The 17,364-nt window shown below is 54.5% G+C and overlaps 1 protein-coding gene and 1 long non-coding RNA gene across 2 annotated transcripts in view; both read left to right on the forward strand.

Annotated features, from left to right (window-relative positions):
* The first annotated feature begins 2,535 nt into the window (after positions 1-2,535).
* Positions 2,536-17,364, forward strand: part of XKR6 (XK related 6) — a 164,452-nt gene continuing 149,623 nt past the window's right edge. The window contains exon 1 of the mRNA XM_035323259.1: positions 2,536-3,373. Coding sequence (XP_035179150.1) covers positions 2,673-3,373 — 701 coding nt within the window. The 5' untranslated portion in view covers positions 2,536-2,672. The remainder of the gene's footprint in view (positions 3,374-17,364) is intronic.
* Positions 3,542-6,340, forward strand: LOC118165282. Its single transcript, XR_004749963.1, has 3 exons — positions 3,542-3,802; positions 4,345-4,811; positions 4,956-6,340. It is a non-coding gene; the product is annotated as an uncharacterized LOC118165282 (long non-coding RNA).

Raw genomic sequence — 17,364 nt, forward strand, 5'->3', positions numbered from 1 at the left:
TTGCATTTCCTTTCCAGGATGTATTTACAGGCAGAAAACATATTCCCTTCCCATTCTCATTTTAGCTAAACTAAACAAACCAAATTCAGTCCACAGCAGAAAGAAAGCCCTGATCTCTGATAACTCCTGGCTCTTCCCCGCATGTGCTTCAGCCTGAATTCACCCTTCTTGGACACAGGTGGCCACAACTGCACCGAGAAATTCAGAGGCAGTCTCAACAGCGTATTACCTCATGTCACATATTGCCCAAGCAACTGCTTTTCTCATTTAGCGTGCCAACGCTAAAATCCCTAACTGCTGTCTTCTCCCACCCGTATGTCTCATCGCACAAGTTTGGGCTGTTTTTGTATCAAAACAGATGAGTCTTCTGTCCCCTCATTGGTTCACAGCACGCAATGTGCACCTACACTTCTATTTAAATAATAAGAGCAAATAGTTTTATTGCCTCTGCGCTGCTTTTTGTTATTGTTGCTGTTTTGTTTTCAAATCATATGTAGCAAATTTGCTACTTAGGAAAGTTCGCAGAAATGAGGAATGCTTCCATTTATAGCTCACCGTACTGCAAAACAAAAGTTTGAGCTTAATACACGTGCCTGTCCCCCTAGAAAAGAGGTTATAGAGTCCTTATTTCTCGGTGCTGTGAGAATTAATGCACGTGTTTACAGCTCAGATTTTCCGGTGCCAAACAGGAGAGTGTTTTTTTGTTATATATATCTAATCACACATGTCCTATGCCTGTGCATTCATCTGGGTTGAGCCAAGGGCTGCCGCTCCTCTCATTTATTTCCATATTGATATTTCACGCCAGCTACATGCCACAGCTGAAGTCAGCAGAAAATAAGGGCCGATCCGCAATGTTTGAACTCAGCATCACGGGGGCTGCGGGGTCATGTCCTCGCCGATCCTATTATATCTGTAACACGAGTTTTCTCCCTTTGAAGAACTTTGGGCTGGAGCTGCAGGCAGAACAAATGACTTTGATATGGCCACATGCAGACGTGCATCAGAGGGCTGTCATCTGGACAATGCGCCAAGCTCTGCTTTCCATTTCCTTTCTTCTGTTCCTCTGCTACAGGAGGATCCAACTGCTTCAAGACCTGCCGCGCCTTTCAGGACTTCGTGAAACTTTTGGACTCCTTAGGAATCACTTGGAAAGGCCAAATACGTCCTTCTCAGACAGCTTATTTAATATTTGCAAGTCCTCTCACTCTTTGCAAGATTACCTTTTCTTTTTTTTTTTTTTTTTCCTTGCTGGAAAAAGCATTTTTATCTGCACTTTTGCACCTTTCCACCTTTGTGGGTTTTTCCTCCATTGAAAACCAGACTCTGCAAAGCAGCAACTTTGGCAGCAAATTCTGGAGCTCTGAATCTATCAGCCCTGAATCTATCAGCCCTGATGTTTTGCCACAATTTAAAAAAAAAAAAAAATCAAACAGGGAAAGAGTAAGGAGAGCTCACAGGAGAGTGAAAGAGCTGGAGAAGGAGCATCAGGAAGGAGCGTGCCTGCTGAATGGGAAAATAAATCAGCAGAGAGATGATAACCTACAGAGGACAGCACAAGACAGCACAGAGGAGATGGATGTGATGAACAAATGTAAACGGGTAGAAAGGGAACCAAGTGTGGAAGGACCTGGATGTGTCTTTCCAGCCTGCCAGCGGCTCCTTGGCCAAACCACCGGCCTCGGGGTGCTGCTGAGCCCCTGGCAGACCCCCAAACCAGAGCTCTCCAACAGTTTGTGTCCTCCAGCAGGGACCTGGGGCTGTGTTGGGGACCTGGATGGTTTGCCTGACCCCGTAAGAAGAGGGTGTGCAATTAGGTGTTCCTGAAAAGGGGGAAGAGAGCAAGGGACCAGCGCTTGGGTGAAGTGGGATAATGATGTGTGCGCTGTGGGGGGGACACAGCTGGTTTGCCTGACCCCTTAAAAACAGGGTGGGTGAGCAAATGTCCCCCAAAAGGGGGAATAGAGCAAGGGAGCAGGACTTGGGTGAAGTGGGATAATGATGTGTGGGGGGCGGGGGGGACACAGCGAGTTTGCCTGACCCTGTAATAAAAGGGTGTGCAATTAGGTGACACCCAAAAGAGGGAAGAGAGCAAGGGACCAGCACTTGGGTGAAGTGGGATAATGATGTGTGGGGTGTGTGGGGGGTCCCAGTGGGTTTGCCTGACCCGGTAAGGACAAGGTGTGCAATTAAGCGTCCCCCAAAAGGGGTAAGAGAGCAAGGGACCAGCACTTGGGTGAGGCGGGATAAGGACGTGTGCACTGCAGGCAGGAGGCCACCACAGCGCGGGGGGCACACGGAGGGTCCCTTCAGCCCTTCGATCCCCATCCACACAGCTCGGGAGGGCCAAACACCCTCCAAAACACCACGCCGAGGCCGCGCTGCCCGCTGAGGGGGGGGGAGCTCCGCCGCCAGGCGGCCCGGCTCGGCCCGCCTCAGCCCGGCTCGTCCCGGCGCTGCCCCGCTCGGTCGCTAGGCGGCCCGGGCCGGGCTGCTCGGCCTTGGAAGCGCCTCCCCCGGAAGCAGCGGGCGGGCAGGAGGCAGGAGGGAGGCAGGAGGCAGGCGGCAGGCGGGCTGGGGGGGCGCCGGCAAGCGGGGACGGGGGGGGCCGAGCGAGGCAGCGCGCCCGGCGAAGGGGCCGGGGACGCGGCGGCGGCGGCGGCGGCTGTAAGATGGCGGCCAAGTCGGATGGCGGCGGCGGGGGCTTCGCCCAGCTGCACAACCTGGACGAGGCGTCCGCGGCGGGCGTCGGGGCGGCGCCGTGCGAAGGAGCGGAGGAGCCGGGCGGCAGCAGCTCCCTGCACATCTGCCACTGCTGCAACACGTCGTCGTGCTACTGGGGCTGCCGGAGCGCCTGCCTGCGGAACCTCTTCGGCAGGGCGGCCGCCGCCGCCGCCACCGCCGAGCCGCTGGCCCCGCGCCCCGCCGACGAGGGGCCGCCGCGGGCTGCTGCGGAGGTCGGCGGGGCGGGCGAGCGGCCGTGGCTGGACTGCCTGTGGATCGTGCTGGCGCTGCTGGTGCTGCTGGGGGACGTGGGCACGGACCTGTGGCTGGCGCTGCACCACTACGGCCGGCGGGACTACGTCTGGTGCGGCCTGACGCTGGCCTTCGTGCTGCTGCCCTCGGTGCTGGTGCAGATCCTCAGCTTTCGCTGGTTCGTGCAGGACTACACGGGCGGAGGGCTGGGGGCCGTGCAGGGGCTCAGCAGCCGCGGGCCGCCCATGATGGGGGCCGTCGGCCGCCGGGGGGGACCCGCCGGCGGGGTAGGAGGAGCCGGCGGCACCGCCACCCCCGGGGCGCAGCGCCTCTGCAGGATCTCCGTGTGGGTCTGGCAGTCCGTCATCCACCTGCTGCAGATGGGACAGGTCTGGAGGTAAGGCGGGGGGGCGTCCCGGTTGGGGGGCGGCCGCCCCCGAGGGGCTGCGGAGGGAGGGGAGGCGGCGGCGGGCATCCGTGGGGTCGGGGGTGGGCGGTGGTGGTGGGGAGATGGGGGGCACTGGTACCGCGTGGAGTGACGTGGGGCAGTGTCTGCTGGGTGTTGTGGGGGTCACTGGCACCTCATGGTCCAGCCTGGATGTGGGGCAGTGTGTTCTGGGGAGATGAGGGTCACTGCAACCTCGTGGTCTGGTGGGGACGTGGGGCAGTGTCACCTCGTGGTCCAGCCTGGACCCTCGTCTCTTGGGGAGATGAGAGTCACTGCCACCGCATGGTCTGGTGGGGACGTGGGGCAGTGTCACCTTATGGTCCAACCTGGACATGGGGCAGTGTCTCTTGGGGAAATGGGGGTCACTGGCACCCTATGGTACAACCTAGACGTGGGTCAGTGTCCCCTGGGGAGATGAGGGTCACTGCCACCTCATGGTCTTGTGGGGATGTGGGTCACTGCCACATCACAATCCAGCCTGGACATGGGGCAGTGCTTCACAGAGAAATGGGGGTCACTGCCTCCTCATGGTCTAATGGGGATGTGGGTCACTGCCCCATAAGGAAATGGGGGTCACTGCCACCTCATGGTCCATTGTAGACATGGGTCACTGTCCCTTGGCTGAGGTGGGAGAATGAGGATTGCTGTCACCTCATGGTCCAGCGTGGGCATGGGCAGTGTCTCCTGGCTGATATGGTGGAGTGGGGGTCATTGCCACCTCACGGTCCATCCTGGACATGGGTCACTGTCCCTTGGCTGAGGTGGGAGAACGAGGCTCCCTGTCACCTCGGGGAGTTGGGTTGCTGTCCCTTGGTTGAAGTGAGGGCAGTGGAGGTCACTGTCAACTCGTTGCCCATCATAGAGGTTGGTCAGCGTCCCCTCAACGTGGGTCACTGTCTCCTGGCTGAGGTGGGTCCAAGGGTGTTGCTATCTCCTCATGGTCTGAGGTGGACACTGGTCGTTGTCACCTCGTGGTGTGAGGTGGACGTGGGTCAGTGTTCCCTTGTGGTCCAAGGTGGATGTGGTCAGTGCCCCCTACACGGGGAAAGAGGGGTTTCTACCCCTTAGGGTGAGTAGAGGTGCCCCTGCAATGAATCTGTGGGGCTGAGGTGGGGGTAACAGGAGTCACTGTCACGTCATGGCCTGGCAGGGGACATGGGGCAGTGGACATGGGGCAGTGCTCCCTCAGCTGGAGAAGGTGTGGGGGCCCTCCTTTTACCGAGGGGGTGCTCAAAATGAAGAAAAATCCCCTTAAAATGTGTCTGTGGGGCTGAGGTGGCAGGACTGGGGTTTGCTGACCCCTCACGGTCTGAGCTGGACATGGGTCAGTGCCCCTCACATGTAGGATGAGGGGGGATTTGGGGTCACCCCACTTAGCTGAGGAGAGGTGCCCCCAAAAAGCATGTGTGGGGCTGAGGGGGGCATGGAGGTCACTGTCACCTCATGGTCCCCAGGTGGCAGGGCCAGGGCTCCCCCCAAGTAAAAACTGGGGGAAATACAGATCCTATGCCTTGTGCTGAGGGGAGGAGAGATTTCCCCCAAAATGAGTCTGTGGGGAGGGTGAACGTGGGCTGCTGTCCCCTCATGGCAGGGGGAACATGGGTTGGTGCCCCCCACAAACATGGAGGGTTGAAGGGGTCCTTGCTCCTCAGGGTTGTAAATGGTGCCTCAGGGGTGGGCTCTTGCTGCCCCACAGGGCTGGGGCAGGACTTGGGGGGTAAATATGGGGCTGCTCTTCCCTACAGGTGCTGGTGGGGGACGCTAACACCCTTGCTGGTGACAGCATGGATGTAGGCCCGGGGGTGACCCCCATGAGGATCGCATCCGTACCCCCACGAGCTTCACCCCACACGGAGGGGGACCCCCACAGCTCGCCCCCCTTCCCTGAAGAGAATCGCAGTGTGATGCCTTGGCCCTGGCTGAGGGGAAGGAGGAAACCTTCTCCCCGGCGAGGCGGCGGGGTTGTGGGGACGCTTTTCGGGTTGCCAGCGCGAGGCTGAAGGTCAGAGACGGGGACTGTTCCCCCGGAGAGGCCCTGGGGCAGAGGAGCTGCTGGTCAGGGGAAGGGGCTGGGGGGTGTCTGTAGGGTCAGGGGGAATCGAAGGGCATCCTCCAGCACGAGGTGCGAGCTGCGTTATCCCCCCAAAAAGAGGTTTAAGAAGAGGCAGGGAGGGATTCTCCGGGATGAAAGCCTGTAGATACAACCGCCCGCACAGAGACGCACGGCATTTCTGCGGAAAGGGGTGTTGTAAGGACAACGGTAAAGACCCGGCGTGGCCCAGCGTCCTCCAGGATCGGTCCGGGGGGGACGTGGGTTGAGAAGATGGGAGGAGAAAGAGGTGTGGGGTGATGGAAGGCTCCGGGTGGTGGCATTGGGGTGCTGCACGCGCACCCCCCCACACACACATATGGGGAGATTGGAGGGATGGGGCTGGCAGTGGGGCTTGGTAGCTTTTAAAATGAAACACAGGCAGAAGATGCTGGATTTTTTAAGGGGGGAGATGGCAGCACTTCACGATGAGGCAGCGGAGAGCCCCGGAGGGGCTTGCAGGGAGGGTTAACGTCCCTGCATCGGCATCTCCAGCGTGAATTAACGGGGCAAAAATAACCCGACGGGTGGATGGGAGGGATTCGTCGCTGGGGTCTGGGTGAGAGGAGAGGGGAAGGGGAAAGCAGAAGGCGATGATAGATGGGGAAGTCCTTTTTTTATTATTATTTTATCTTTTTTTTTTTTCATCTGGATAGCGGAAGGGGTTAAGCCTGCTGCCTAATGAAATCAGTGGAGAAGTGGCTGGAGTTAAGATGGAGACAGCATGCTGGAGCCTGGGGGAGGGCTGCGTGGGTGGAGGCAGGGGAGGGCCTTGACACCTCTTCTGAGGACACCGCTCTTGAGATAAAATGAATATACCCATCAAAGAATTCTTTTTTTTGTTTTGTTTTTTTTTTTATTTTTTATTTTTTCAAAAGAACCCGAGGGGGCGGAGGGGCGGGGAGCTGCGTGGGAAGGGTGCGTGAAATGTATACCTGGGAAATCAGCCCGTGGAGCCGTGCAGCGCAACAGCACGTACATATTCCTTCTGCATCTTCAATGTCATTCGTGTAACGCTCAAAACACGTTAGTGCTCAACTCCTCATTGTGTGGGGGGGGTTATTTTATTTTCTTGCAGCTGAGATGCGGGCCGGGGGATGCTGAGAGGGGGCGTGTGGTGTGTGCGAGGGTGGTGAATTGGTGCGCGACCCCTTCTCCTGCTTGCCCTAACGCTCCCAAGCGCTGATCCCCTCAGCAAAAGCAATTCAATGATGCAGAGGCACCTCTGGCAAGTTGGATTTCTCCCCTCCCGGAGCCAGGAGGAAGAAATGATTATGTATTAGCCGCGGTGTGAGCCTGCATTGGCAAAAACATCCCCGGGCACGCTCGAGTGAGCAGGTGGGGAGGGGGACACCGAAACGGTGCCGGCGGAGGCGATGCATACGCAGGGGTGATATTTTGGGGGGGAATACGAAGAAACCAGGCTCAAGTTACCCAGGCTTTTTGTTAATGCAGAGGAAAAAATGTTCGCTTCTGAGACAGCGCGGGGCTGGGACTGCCGAAAGGGACTGGGAAGGAGCTCTGCAGACCAAACCACGCTAGGTAAAATCAGGGAGCTTCCTCTCCTGTTGATCGCCAACCTCCCTAGCACACGGCTCCGGCTTTTTAGGGCACACCGAGCAGCACGGGCAGCATGAAGCTGCCTCCCAGCACCCGACCGAAGCCGGAATAACTTCCCGGTGTCCGTGGGCTAGCCTCCACGACGGCATCTTTTCCCATCCCCACTCTTAGCAATTGCGAGCGCCGTTAAAATTAATCCGGAAGGCGGTGATGGGACTAATACCGGAGAGCGCCGTTCTAGCGGCGTCCGCCCGCGGCTAAATGGCTTCGTGCTGGTAAGAAGTTGATAACGTGGGGACGGAGGAGGAAGACCTAGAACAATGTAAGTTCAGCGCGTAATGCATCCAGCCTGGCTTCCTGCATGATAATGGCTATGCGCTGCGGCTGCATGGAGCGTAATCAGGGTCGTACGTTATGTAGAGGCTGTCGGAGCCGTTGCTCGGCAGCTGGGAGCGAAATCGCAGAGAATAGAGGGGGCAGGTTGGAGTCGTACAGAAATCCCTTCCCTGAATCGCCGAAGGCTTGCTTGGTGGTAGACGTTAGGTAATCTGGGTTTTACTCGCGGGGATAACAGCGTTCCCATAGGGACTCCTAAACACTGGAGAGCCTCGCCAGCAGGAGGACGGGTAAATAACATTCCCGAGGTGGTCTCGGCGGGATGGTGGGGCAGAAGCTCCCCGGTCTGCGCAGTAAGAGCAGGGGCTCCTTCTTCAGCTCCTGTCCTCGGTTCTCCTGCCCAGAGAGCGAGCGCTGGGGCTCGGTGGGAGTACTGGGCGGACCGAGCGATATTTCTGGTTTCTTGCCTTGTGTTTTTTTTTTTTTTTTTAGCTCAACCGAGAGCCTGAGGCTGTGTTAACGCTGCCCACCTACAGCGGCTGCTGGAAAGAAAGCACGCAGCCGTTGTGAAAGCGCGCGCGTGTGTGTACACACACGGGCACAGAGAGATTTTAATTGATGCTTGAAATGCCACGATCTTAAATTACCTTCCCACTGGTAAAGCTTAGATACCGAAGGGATTTACCCATACAAATCGCCCGTTTTCACCTTTCATCTCAATCCCCTAGCTTACCTCGAGGACTCCGAGCAAGCAGAGGTTGCTCGTTGAGGAGGGACGGCTGCAGTGCTGTGGTTTTGCTGGATATCGGCTGAAGGCTGCTCGGCCGTCTGCGCTTGCCAGGGCTGGTGCCTTCACCGAAGCCATTCATCCACGTAAATTCCGGGCCAATAGTTTTCAGCCGAAGTTTTCATACCCCAGGTGGTTTCGCAAGGTGCGTTTATGACAGCGGGGAGCATGACTTCTGCATCCGCCGCGCCTTTCTTTGCCCTCTGTTGTATATTGGTCAGTGGGTCACGCTTGCTGTCGTGGAGCACAAGGATTGAAGCGCAGTCCTCGGCGTCGCGGCGCGCTATTACAGAAAACGTTATTGAATTCCTTTGGATTAACAGTGTGTGGGGTCTGAGCTGGCGCGAGCTCGCCTGAGAATCTCACCGTGTCTGTTAGCTGTCAGAGATGGTAAGGTTCGTGACTTCAGCGCGATGTATTTATGGGTTTTGTTGTTAAAATTGGTCGGAATGCATATTTAGAAGAAAAAACTTTGTGCTAAAAAGAAGAAAAAACACCACTCCAGTCACTGTTTTGACATTAAAACGCCGCGCGTGTGTGTGTGTTGAAGGGAAAAATTCCTAAAATTTCAGCGAAGGCTTGACATCTTGTTTATTAGTGGAAAGACCAGATCTCTGAGCTGTACCTCGTTTGGCGTGCCCGGAGGTGGAAGGATGAATCAATGGGTTTAAAAGGAATGTGTGGTATTTAATGCCTGTGCGATGAGTGGGTTTAGGCTTTACCAAAATACTTTGTTCTGGGATGAACTGGGAGCTGGATATCTGCTACTTGAGCTCATTTAGAAATTAGCAGCTACAGCTCCTAAGACAACCAGCCCAAGTCCCCTGGAGTGGGAGACATCGGCGCGTCAAACGGCAGACGAAGGCGAAGCCGCTGTCCTGACGCCGCCTCGCTGTCTTGCTTTGGGATGTTCAACCCTACAGAGCCTTGCTGTGAATTTCCTGCCTCCCCTGGCACTCCTGATTGTGTGTTTTTTTTTTTTTTTTCAGCTTTCTCTGGTTAGCTTGTCTGGCAGCTAAGTTTTTCCCTTTAGCCAAGTTTTAACAGCTTGCTTGTATAGTAGGGAGTTTTGTCAGCTTTTGACAAGTTGGCAGAGGGAAGACGTGCTGGGATGGATGATAAATGTGTTCTCCCTACAAAATCATGTCTGGGGTATAACTTTTTTCCCCAACCTTTCTTCCTCTGTCCCAATTTCAAAGAGTTTTCTGCGGGATCTCCGTAAGAGCCGGGCTGTGTAAGCGAAAACACGCCGAGGATACCGAATCTAAAGTACAGGTAGGGCAGCTTGTGGGGGCGAATACTAATCCTAAATCAGGACACCGGCAACAAAAGAGGCTTTCTCACTTGAGTGGGGTCCCCATTGGTTTCGGGGTGGTGGCGAGGCTCCGTGTCTTGTTGAGTGCTACCCACTAGAGGGGGTCAAACCACAGATGTTGGAGCAGATCTGCTGCGCCAGCCCTCGGGAGGGCAGAGTTGCCTCCAAGCCTTCTCTTTGGGTGCTGCCCCGGCCTGCTGGGAGCTCCCCATCCCGGCACTCGGCTTCTGTGTCACGGCACGGTGTGGGTAGGCAGAGGAGCAGGATTTGGGGCAGAAAGGGGAGTTCTGCTCTGTTTTGAGGAAGGAGCACGCGGTGCTCCGTTGGTGAGGCGTTGGCGCCGCGGTGAGGGCTCGTTGCTTCCCCACCAGCCTATAGGGGATGCGGGAATGCTTTGGGGCCCTAATCTTCCCGAGAGAGCCAACCTAATGATTCCTGGCCCTTGGGGGCCAGGACACTGGTGCGAGGCACTTCTGAGAGCCCAGGAGTCTGAAATCTCTGGAAAACATCCTCTTGGAAGCAGGGTGCCAGCCTGTTTCCCTAAATTCTTTGACCCCAGCATTCTGGTTGCTCCATCCCAAGCTCAAGGGCAGACAACTGTGTTTTTTTTTTTTTTCCCCCCTTTTTTTTTCCAGGTGCCCTACAGTTTTATTTCTAACGCCAGTGGGGTTAGAGGCAGAGGGGAGGCAGGGTGCAAAGGGACGGGGGAAAGGCAGCTTGCCTTCTTTGCATGCTGAAACGCAACCCTCTCCGTCTTCCACCTTTCTAGACACTTCCATTTTGCTTTCAGCTGCACTGAGCTGCTTTTATTCCTTGCAGTGGTTCTCCTCGCGGTATAAATGTAGGTTATTCAGGGAGCATTTCCTTTAATGAAAAGGATGGAGGAAGAACTGATGGTGATAAAGCATCTCTGTGGAGGAGAGCAGCTCTCGCTGCCTTGAGACTGCGAGGGAAAGAAATTGGACGTCAAATGTCTAATTTTCCTCGGGGAACGAAGGGAGCCCACGGAGAAGTCTGGATCCCTCAGAGAACTTCTCCCTCTGCTTGCGCTTGGCTTTACTCCCCTTGAATCCCGACTTGGTTTTTTAGCACCTTGCTGTCTTGTAAAGCAGCGATGGCGCAAGGCAGTGCTCCGACACCTGCGAGCCTGTATGCAGGACGAATCGGAGAAACGCTTTGTTACAGCCAGAGCTCAAATTGAACTGGAATTAAAGCTACAAGCAGAAAAACCCACGCGCCAAACGCCGTTACTTCGTTGACCCGCGCCTTGTGATGATGGGACTCAGACCTGCATTAGGGCACTGAGATGCTTTTCCCAAGCCAGATCCCAAGGAGATGGGGAGAGAGATTTCCTGGGGATCTTCAGAGGTGTCTGGAGAGTTGCTCTTTGCCCTTGGGCAGATTCGACCCATGTGTTTACGCTACATTTAAAGCATGCCCTTAGGGGGATGCCTGCGCTGCGTGTTTGCAGTCGTTGTCTTAGTAAGAAATGGGTGGGGGGTTCCTCGAATCGCTGTCTCGAAGCCCCAGCTGAACCAGCAGCCCCGCTGCAGCGAAATCTGCTTCTGCCCAAGAGGCCAGAACAGGACAAGGCAATCTTAAATACGTCCCCAAAACCAGAAACCAGGACCTGGAGCGTGTGCTTCTCGCATCCCTTTTCTCCTGAAACCGGCGAGGGCTCAGGTTCGCCTATGAAATATTCACAGGCTGTCCTTAGGTGACTCCGGTGGCACGGAGGATCTCTCGCAGAACTGGCAGCTTCGCCCAGACCTCCTGTTTTCAAGCTTGGGGCCTTTCTCGCCGGGACCTCCTCTTCCTCTGCCCGTGCAGTCGTGCCCCGTGAAGCAGAAGCAGCTGAGGAATGGTGCACCCCGACCCCCTCTGCGTACGGTGCCCCAACCACGCCGCGGAATCCCCACCGGTTTGGCAGGACGCTCATTAAAAAAAACCTTCCGGAGCCACGACGCAAAAAGGCTCTGGCACCTTTGTCGCCTTTTTAATGAAGCCTGGAGGAAAAAACAAATCTCCCCGAAGCGGCGGCATGGCCGGCAGTGGGGTCTCAGTGGGGTTTCACGGAGGGTGCTGGAGGTGACGGCCCTCTGTAGAAATAAGGGAGCGATGGGTTCCCACGTCTTTACCAGGTCGGGGAGTTGAAGTTTTTCTCCTCGGAGCAGGAGGTGAGTTGCTGAGCCCTTTTGGGATCTGATTTTGAGTCTTTGGGGATTTGGGGGTGGAGGCAGGGCTCGGGGTGGTGTTTGTGGCTTGAGCTTCGTGCTCCAAACTTGGTTCTCTCTGCGTCCCTCCTGGGGATGTCATCCACGTGGACCACCTGGCCGCCGAAGGGGGTGGCAAACAGCCCTGCGAGCACGCACAGAAATCCCCTATCTGGGAAAATGTCCTTTTCCTTGGTTTCTGCTGAAAAAAAAAAGTAAAAAAAAGAGCATTTTAACCCTTTTTAGCTCAATTCCCCTGCACAAACAAGGAATCCTGCGTGAGAGGGCTGGCAGTGAGGCGCTGCCTGGTGTACCAGCCGCAGAAGACAGCAGCAAAGCACCGGGAGTGGCTTTGAGTTTGGGATTGGAATCCATCCCAGTTATGTCTAAGCGAGGGGAGAAAAAAAAAAGAGCAACGGAGGCCGATGTTGTTGAAGTGAAAATTGTAAAGAGTGGTATAAGCAGAAGGCATTTAAATAATGTAAACAGTCTGGCAGGGGAGGAAGGATGGGAGGCATTCCAGAAACAAAGGGAAAAGGTTTTTTTTTAAAAAGAGGACTAAAAATACACCAACTCTTGAATTCCAGAGATTATCTCAATTAGCGCTTTTTCAGTGTATCTTTACAACGGGATTGGAGGAGTTCACAAAAGATAATAGAGGCTACGTGATCCGGAGGAGCGATATTAATTCGTTTAATTAAAGGGATGAAGGGCTCCCTAACAGAAGCTTCGCTTATCTTGCGGCGCGGGGAGGAACGAGGTCGTGCTCCGAAAACTGCAGCCTCGCGGAGTGGAGACGGCGTGGGGAGGAGAGCAGCAGCCCCCTTCTGCAGCCCGGGGGGGGCTCGATGGAAAGCCCTTTGCATGGGATCGATGCGCCAAAAGGGCGTGATTTTCCATTTCCAGGAGGATCCTGTGGGACGTTCGGGGAGCAGAAATCGGGCATTTTCCTCCAATAATCATAAAAAAAAAAAAAAATCAGGTGTGAGGGCTGCGTGGTGCAGGCAACAGGTTTTTAAGGATGCGTCAGAGCGCACGAAGAGCTGTGCTCGATGCCTTCCTTCAGCCTGGAGGTGTTCTGTCAGAAGTTACGTCCGGCCTCGGCTCTGCTTGTACAGCCCCTGAGGTGGGGGAGAAGCCTGCATTTCGATCTCAGCACATCTTAGGGAGCGTGGGGAAGGCGAGAGGGGGGAGAGGGGCTGCGGATCTATTTTAAACCCCCCCCCCCCCCGATGTATATTAAAACGTTAAGTAGCACCGAGCGCTGTCGCCCAGCTCAGCAATATTTCGAGGCGCTTTATTGCTTTAATGGAGGGATAAAATAGAACCTGCAATTAGAGTAATTTTTTCTAATTGAATATTTTGCTTTCTTCTTTCCCTTTCAAAGCGTGACTGTAAGTACTAGCCTTCATAAAGCTTTGGAAATATTTCTACTCCCCCTTTTCTGGCGACGGCCGTAAACACACTTTCTCTCGGGCAGCCCCTTTCGGTCCCTCGTGGCTGGGGAGCAGAACGGCTCCGGAAGGCGGTGGGCAACAGACATTTTAACCTCTTCACCGTTGTTTCTAGGCAGTGCTGGTTTACCGTCTTCGGGTCTTGCTTGAGAAGCACTCGGAGAGGCGAGGTGAGGTAGGAACGCCTTGCTGGCCAGCTGGAGCGGGGAGAGAAGCGCGTGGGAGCGCCTCCCGAGCACCCACGGGGAAAGCTCGGGCGGCAGCTGGGTGCCAGCTCAGGTTTGGAAGCCTCCTTTCGCAGTGACACAAAACGCCAGCTTTTCAACCATTCGCTCCCACCTCGAGCTCAAGCCTGGAGCAGGCAGAAGAAAACAAAATAATCAGGTAAATTACCGTCACAATTGCATCCTCGGTGCTGAATCGCTGCTTTAGAGAGAGATTTAGTGATGCTCCCCCCCCCCCCCTCGTCCACCTGCGATGGGATGCTGGCAGTTCTGTGCTCTTGCGGTAGCTGTCTCCTCGTCTAAAGGGGACTTTTGATCCAATGAACTGCTTACCTCGTGTAGTCGTCCTTTCATCTCGCGTGGGCGGCGTGCGACGGCTGACTGAAGGCGCGGCAGCGCGGTTCGTTTCCAAATGTTAATTAGGAGTGGAAATAATTGGGAACGGCGTGCACCCCGGTGCACCCCGTGCACGCCGGTGGCTCTCGAAGCGCCGGCTGCGGGTCCTCTGCCAGGCAAGGTGGAAACTCACTTTGGGGAAAGGAAGTTTTCCCCTTCCTTGGGGTTAATTTTTATTTTCTTACGGGAATAAATGCTTTTTCTTCCAGCTGATGGAATTTCCAAGCTAGCCAAATCTAGCTTTGGGACGTGGCCCCACGATTTACCTCTTCGCCGGGGTCTGCGTTGATGTTATGGCCCGTGCGTGTCCTCCAGCAGAGGAGCCCAGAGCCCACTGTTGGATCAGGAGATTAATATCACCTTCGGGAGATTTATATTCGGTGGGTCGCTTTGGTCTGAATACTTCGCCCAGGTGAGTGATGGAGGGTGGAGAAATGCCTCGCTGTGTCCATCCAGCAGGGACCCAAACCCTTTTGAAGCCGTGCGTGCTCAGACCTCGACGGGGCACGAGGCGGTTTGCTGCTCCTGCAGCTTTCTGAAGCCTCTTTTGCTCTGCACTGGACCCGCTCTGGTTAAACTGGGGCCATCCTGGGCACGTGGGACCAGCAGCGAGCCAGAAATCAGCTCCCGTCTTCACCCAGACCCAACTGAACCCGGGTAAAAAGTTTTGTGTGGGGTTTGTTTTTTGCTTTTGACGCACGCCGAGCGATCGGCTGCTTTCCTTTAAAACTCAGAGCCCTTAAAGATAGTATTTGAAAAATGGGGTGGTTATTGGGCTTTCTTTAAAGTGGGATGTCAGGAGAAGTTACCTGAAGGCGAATTCCCCTTGCAGCCCAGAGGCTCGACCTGTGGCGCTCGCTTTTATTCCCGGCGGGGCTGGATTAAGGGCTCTGTACCGGCTTGCTTTGCGGTGCCGCGCTTTAGATCCGGAATAATAAAACATCAAAGCAAACTCTGCTGTCGTGGGTACAAAAAAAAAAATAATCGGGACACTCGGGAGGATTTTGGGGAGTAATAAATTTGTCGTGTACTGAATCTCGAATTTATCGCGGTGTCAGTGGGAGACCACTTCGTTTTACTCCTGTAACTGGGTCTGCGACCACCAGAATACTGAAAATCTGGAGAAAGTGGCCAATACCCGGTGGCAGCTGAGAGTATCCAGCTTTAGTCGTTATTACTTGGCTTCAGAAAGCTCCTGGTGATACCACATGGCAGCTGTTGCAGGTTGGGAGTTAAAAACGTACCAGTTATTAGGATTAATTGCAGATATTCAACGTCACTGTCCTTTAGTGGATGGATACAGCCCGGGCCGCGGATGTCACTTGCCGTTTTGCAAAGCTTGTGGTTGAGCTCTTACAGTTTTCTTGCGTGAACACCTCGGCATCCATAGGTTCAAACGTCCTGGAGCAGCTTTGAAATCAGGGTGGTTTCTCCTATTGGGCTGCCAGCGCCACAAATCGGCTTTTCTGCCAGCACAGTGCAAGCCTGTCGGGCTGCTCTTGTTGCTTGGTCTTCTCTGATGCTGCCCCGTGTCCCAGAGCACGCACAAGACCAAAAACTCACATTAAGCATCATGTTTCCCTACGAAGACTCTGCCTAACCTAGCATTTACCTGGGTAATCCCTCAATCAGCGCTCTTCGGAACATCCCCTCGCTTGATGCCTTACCGCTCTTCACGCGAGGAGCGCGCTTGTTTTACTGCTCCGAGGTTTAACAATTCCCTCTGTAAAAACGGCTCTCCCGGCATGGCTGGCTGCACAATTAGCGCTCTGGTACGGGCTCTCGTTATTTTCCCTCGTTGCGATCGAGCCCTGCCCGCGACGAGCCACCGGCTTCGCCGTTTGAATGCGCAGATCTCCCTGCAATCCCCTCCTGCTCCTCCAGCTGGGAGCCAGCTCTTTGTGCTTCTTGGGAAACAACCGATTCTCGAGCAGTAAGGGCAAATTATTTCTGACCCTTCTGTTTCTCTCATTGATGTGAAACGGTGTTTGAGGAGGAAAAACGCTACGAGAGCTGTCGGGAGCTGTGTAACTAGAGCAGAGAGTTTGAATTCGGGGTTGGAGTTGAATTTCTGACGCTTTGCTGACTTCCCTGCCCGGGACTGGATTATTTTCCCTCTTCTTTCAGGGGATTAGAGGATTTGTAAACCAGCACTCCTAAGAAAGGCGTCTAAAATAACTGGGAAGGGCACATCTCTTTTCACTTGCTTTGAATGGGTGGCTTTTAAGGTTCCGGCAGTAGCCGTGCGGGAGCTGTGGGCTTCGGTGTCTGAAACGTTTCCCTTTGCCAAGGCAGCGTGGGTGCGTTTTGGGGAAAACGGAGAGGAAACATGAGGAAATCGGCCTTTTTTTCATTTCGTAGGGGATCATTTCGCCGCAGAATTGCTGAACGATGACGTGCCGCCTGGATATGCATCAGGTAGCGTCGTTTACCGCGCTGGAAATGGGGGCTCATTTTTACAGAAAGCAGAAAAAGCCTCCTGACTTTCTGAGGAGCTGGACCGTAATTAGGGGCAGTGCTTCTAATTGGGATCAGGTGCTGAATTCTCCTGTCCTGCGTTCAAGTTCCAGCTCGTGAAGGGCCATAGCCCTAACAGTGTAGTTACTGTTCCTTAATAAAGAATTAAGGTGCGCGTGTTCGGACTGGAAATTTTGCCCAGCGTTGACCCCTTACGATCAACCAGAAGATTCTTGCCTTGGTAACACCTTCCGCTGGGTATAGGATTAATTGGTTGTGTGAGTTAATTGAAGACCAAACTTCATTAGGCTCCCATTATTGCTGCATTTGTATTCTTCCTGTCCTAAATCCTCGGTGAAAACATCTGTTAGTCACTCAAAATAGAAGCCTACGTTCCAGGGAGCGATTTCACCACTGTAAAACCGTGTTTTGTTTTTTTTTTTTTCACCGACTGGGCTTAAACAGCAATCACCTTTAAAGGATTTGTTCTTCAGGCCCTTTTCGGAGTTGTGATGGGATCCTGAACGTGGCTTAATTCTCCCTGCAAGTTCCCGGGGCTCCCTCATGAGCTGCAAAATCAGCAGTGTCCTCCCTTGGCACTGACCCTCTTCCCTTTGCTGCTCTCGCCCCTTTTTCCCTCCGCGCGAGCGTATTCAGGTGTTGCTTTGGAAGGCGTTGCTGTTTTCGCCAGCGCAGGTCCAAGTGTTTGATCTCTTTTTCTGTCCCCAAAACCTGGGATTTCTGTGCAATCTCTACGTTGAATTGAAGTGCTCCTGGTTTTCTTCAAAAAGGTGCGTCTCGAGGGTTTGAGCTGCTCTCGGTGCCGGAATGGTAGCAAACAGCAAGCAGCAGCATTTTGAGTTTTGGAGTTTCTCCTTTATTTTTTCTTCTGTGCAGATTCTGATGGATCATGGAGAAGTTTGGTAGGAGAGAGCCTGGCTGCCCCACGTTGGCTCTGCCTGCCCTTGGAGCAGCTGGGCTCCATCCCACCGGGGAAATTTCAAGTTTCTGGGGCTTGGGTGCTTCTCTTGTAGCCCAACTTTCCCCCCCGTCTAATCCCAAGGCTGGTTTGGGTATCCAGCACTCAACCTTCCTGCTCGGGGCCTTAA

Source organism: Oxyura jamaicensis, chromosome 3 (assembly GCF_011077185.1).
Source record: "Oxyura jamaicensis isolate SHBP4307 breed ruddy duck chromosome 3, BPBGC_Ojam_1.0, whole genome shotgun sequence".
In the NCBI taxonomy this organism is placed as follows: domain Eukaryota; kingdom Metazoa; phylum Chordata; class Aves; order Anseriformes; family Anatidae; genus Oxyura; species Oxyura jamaicensis.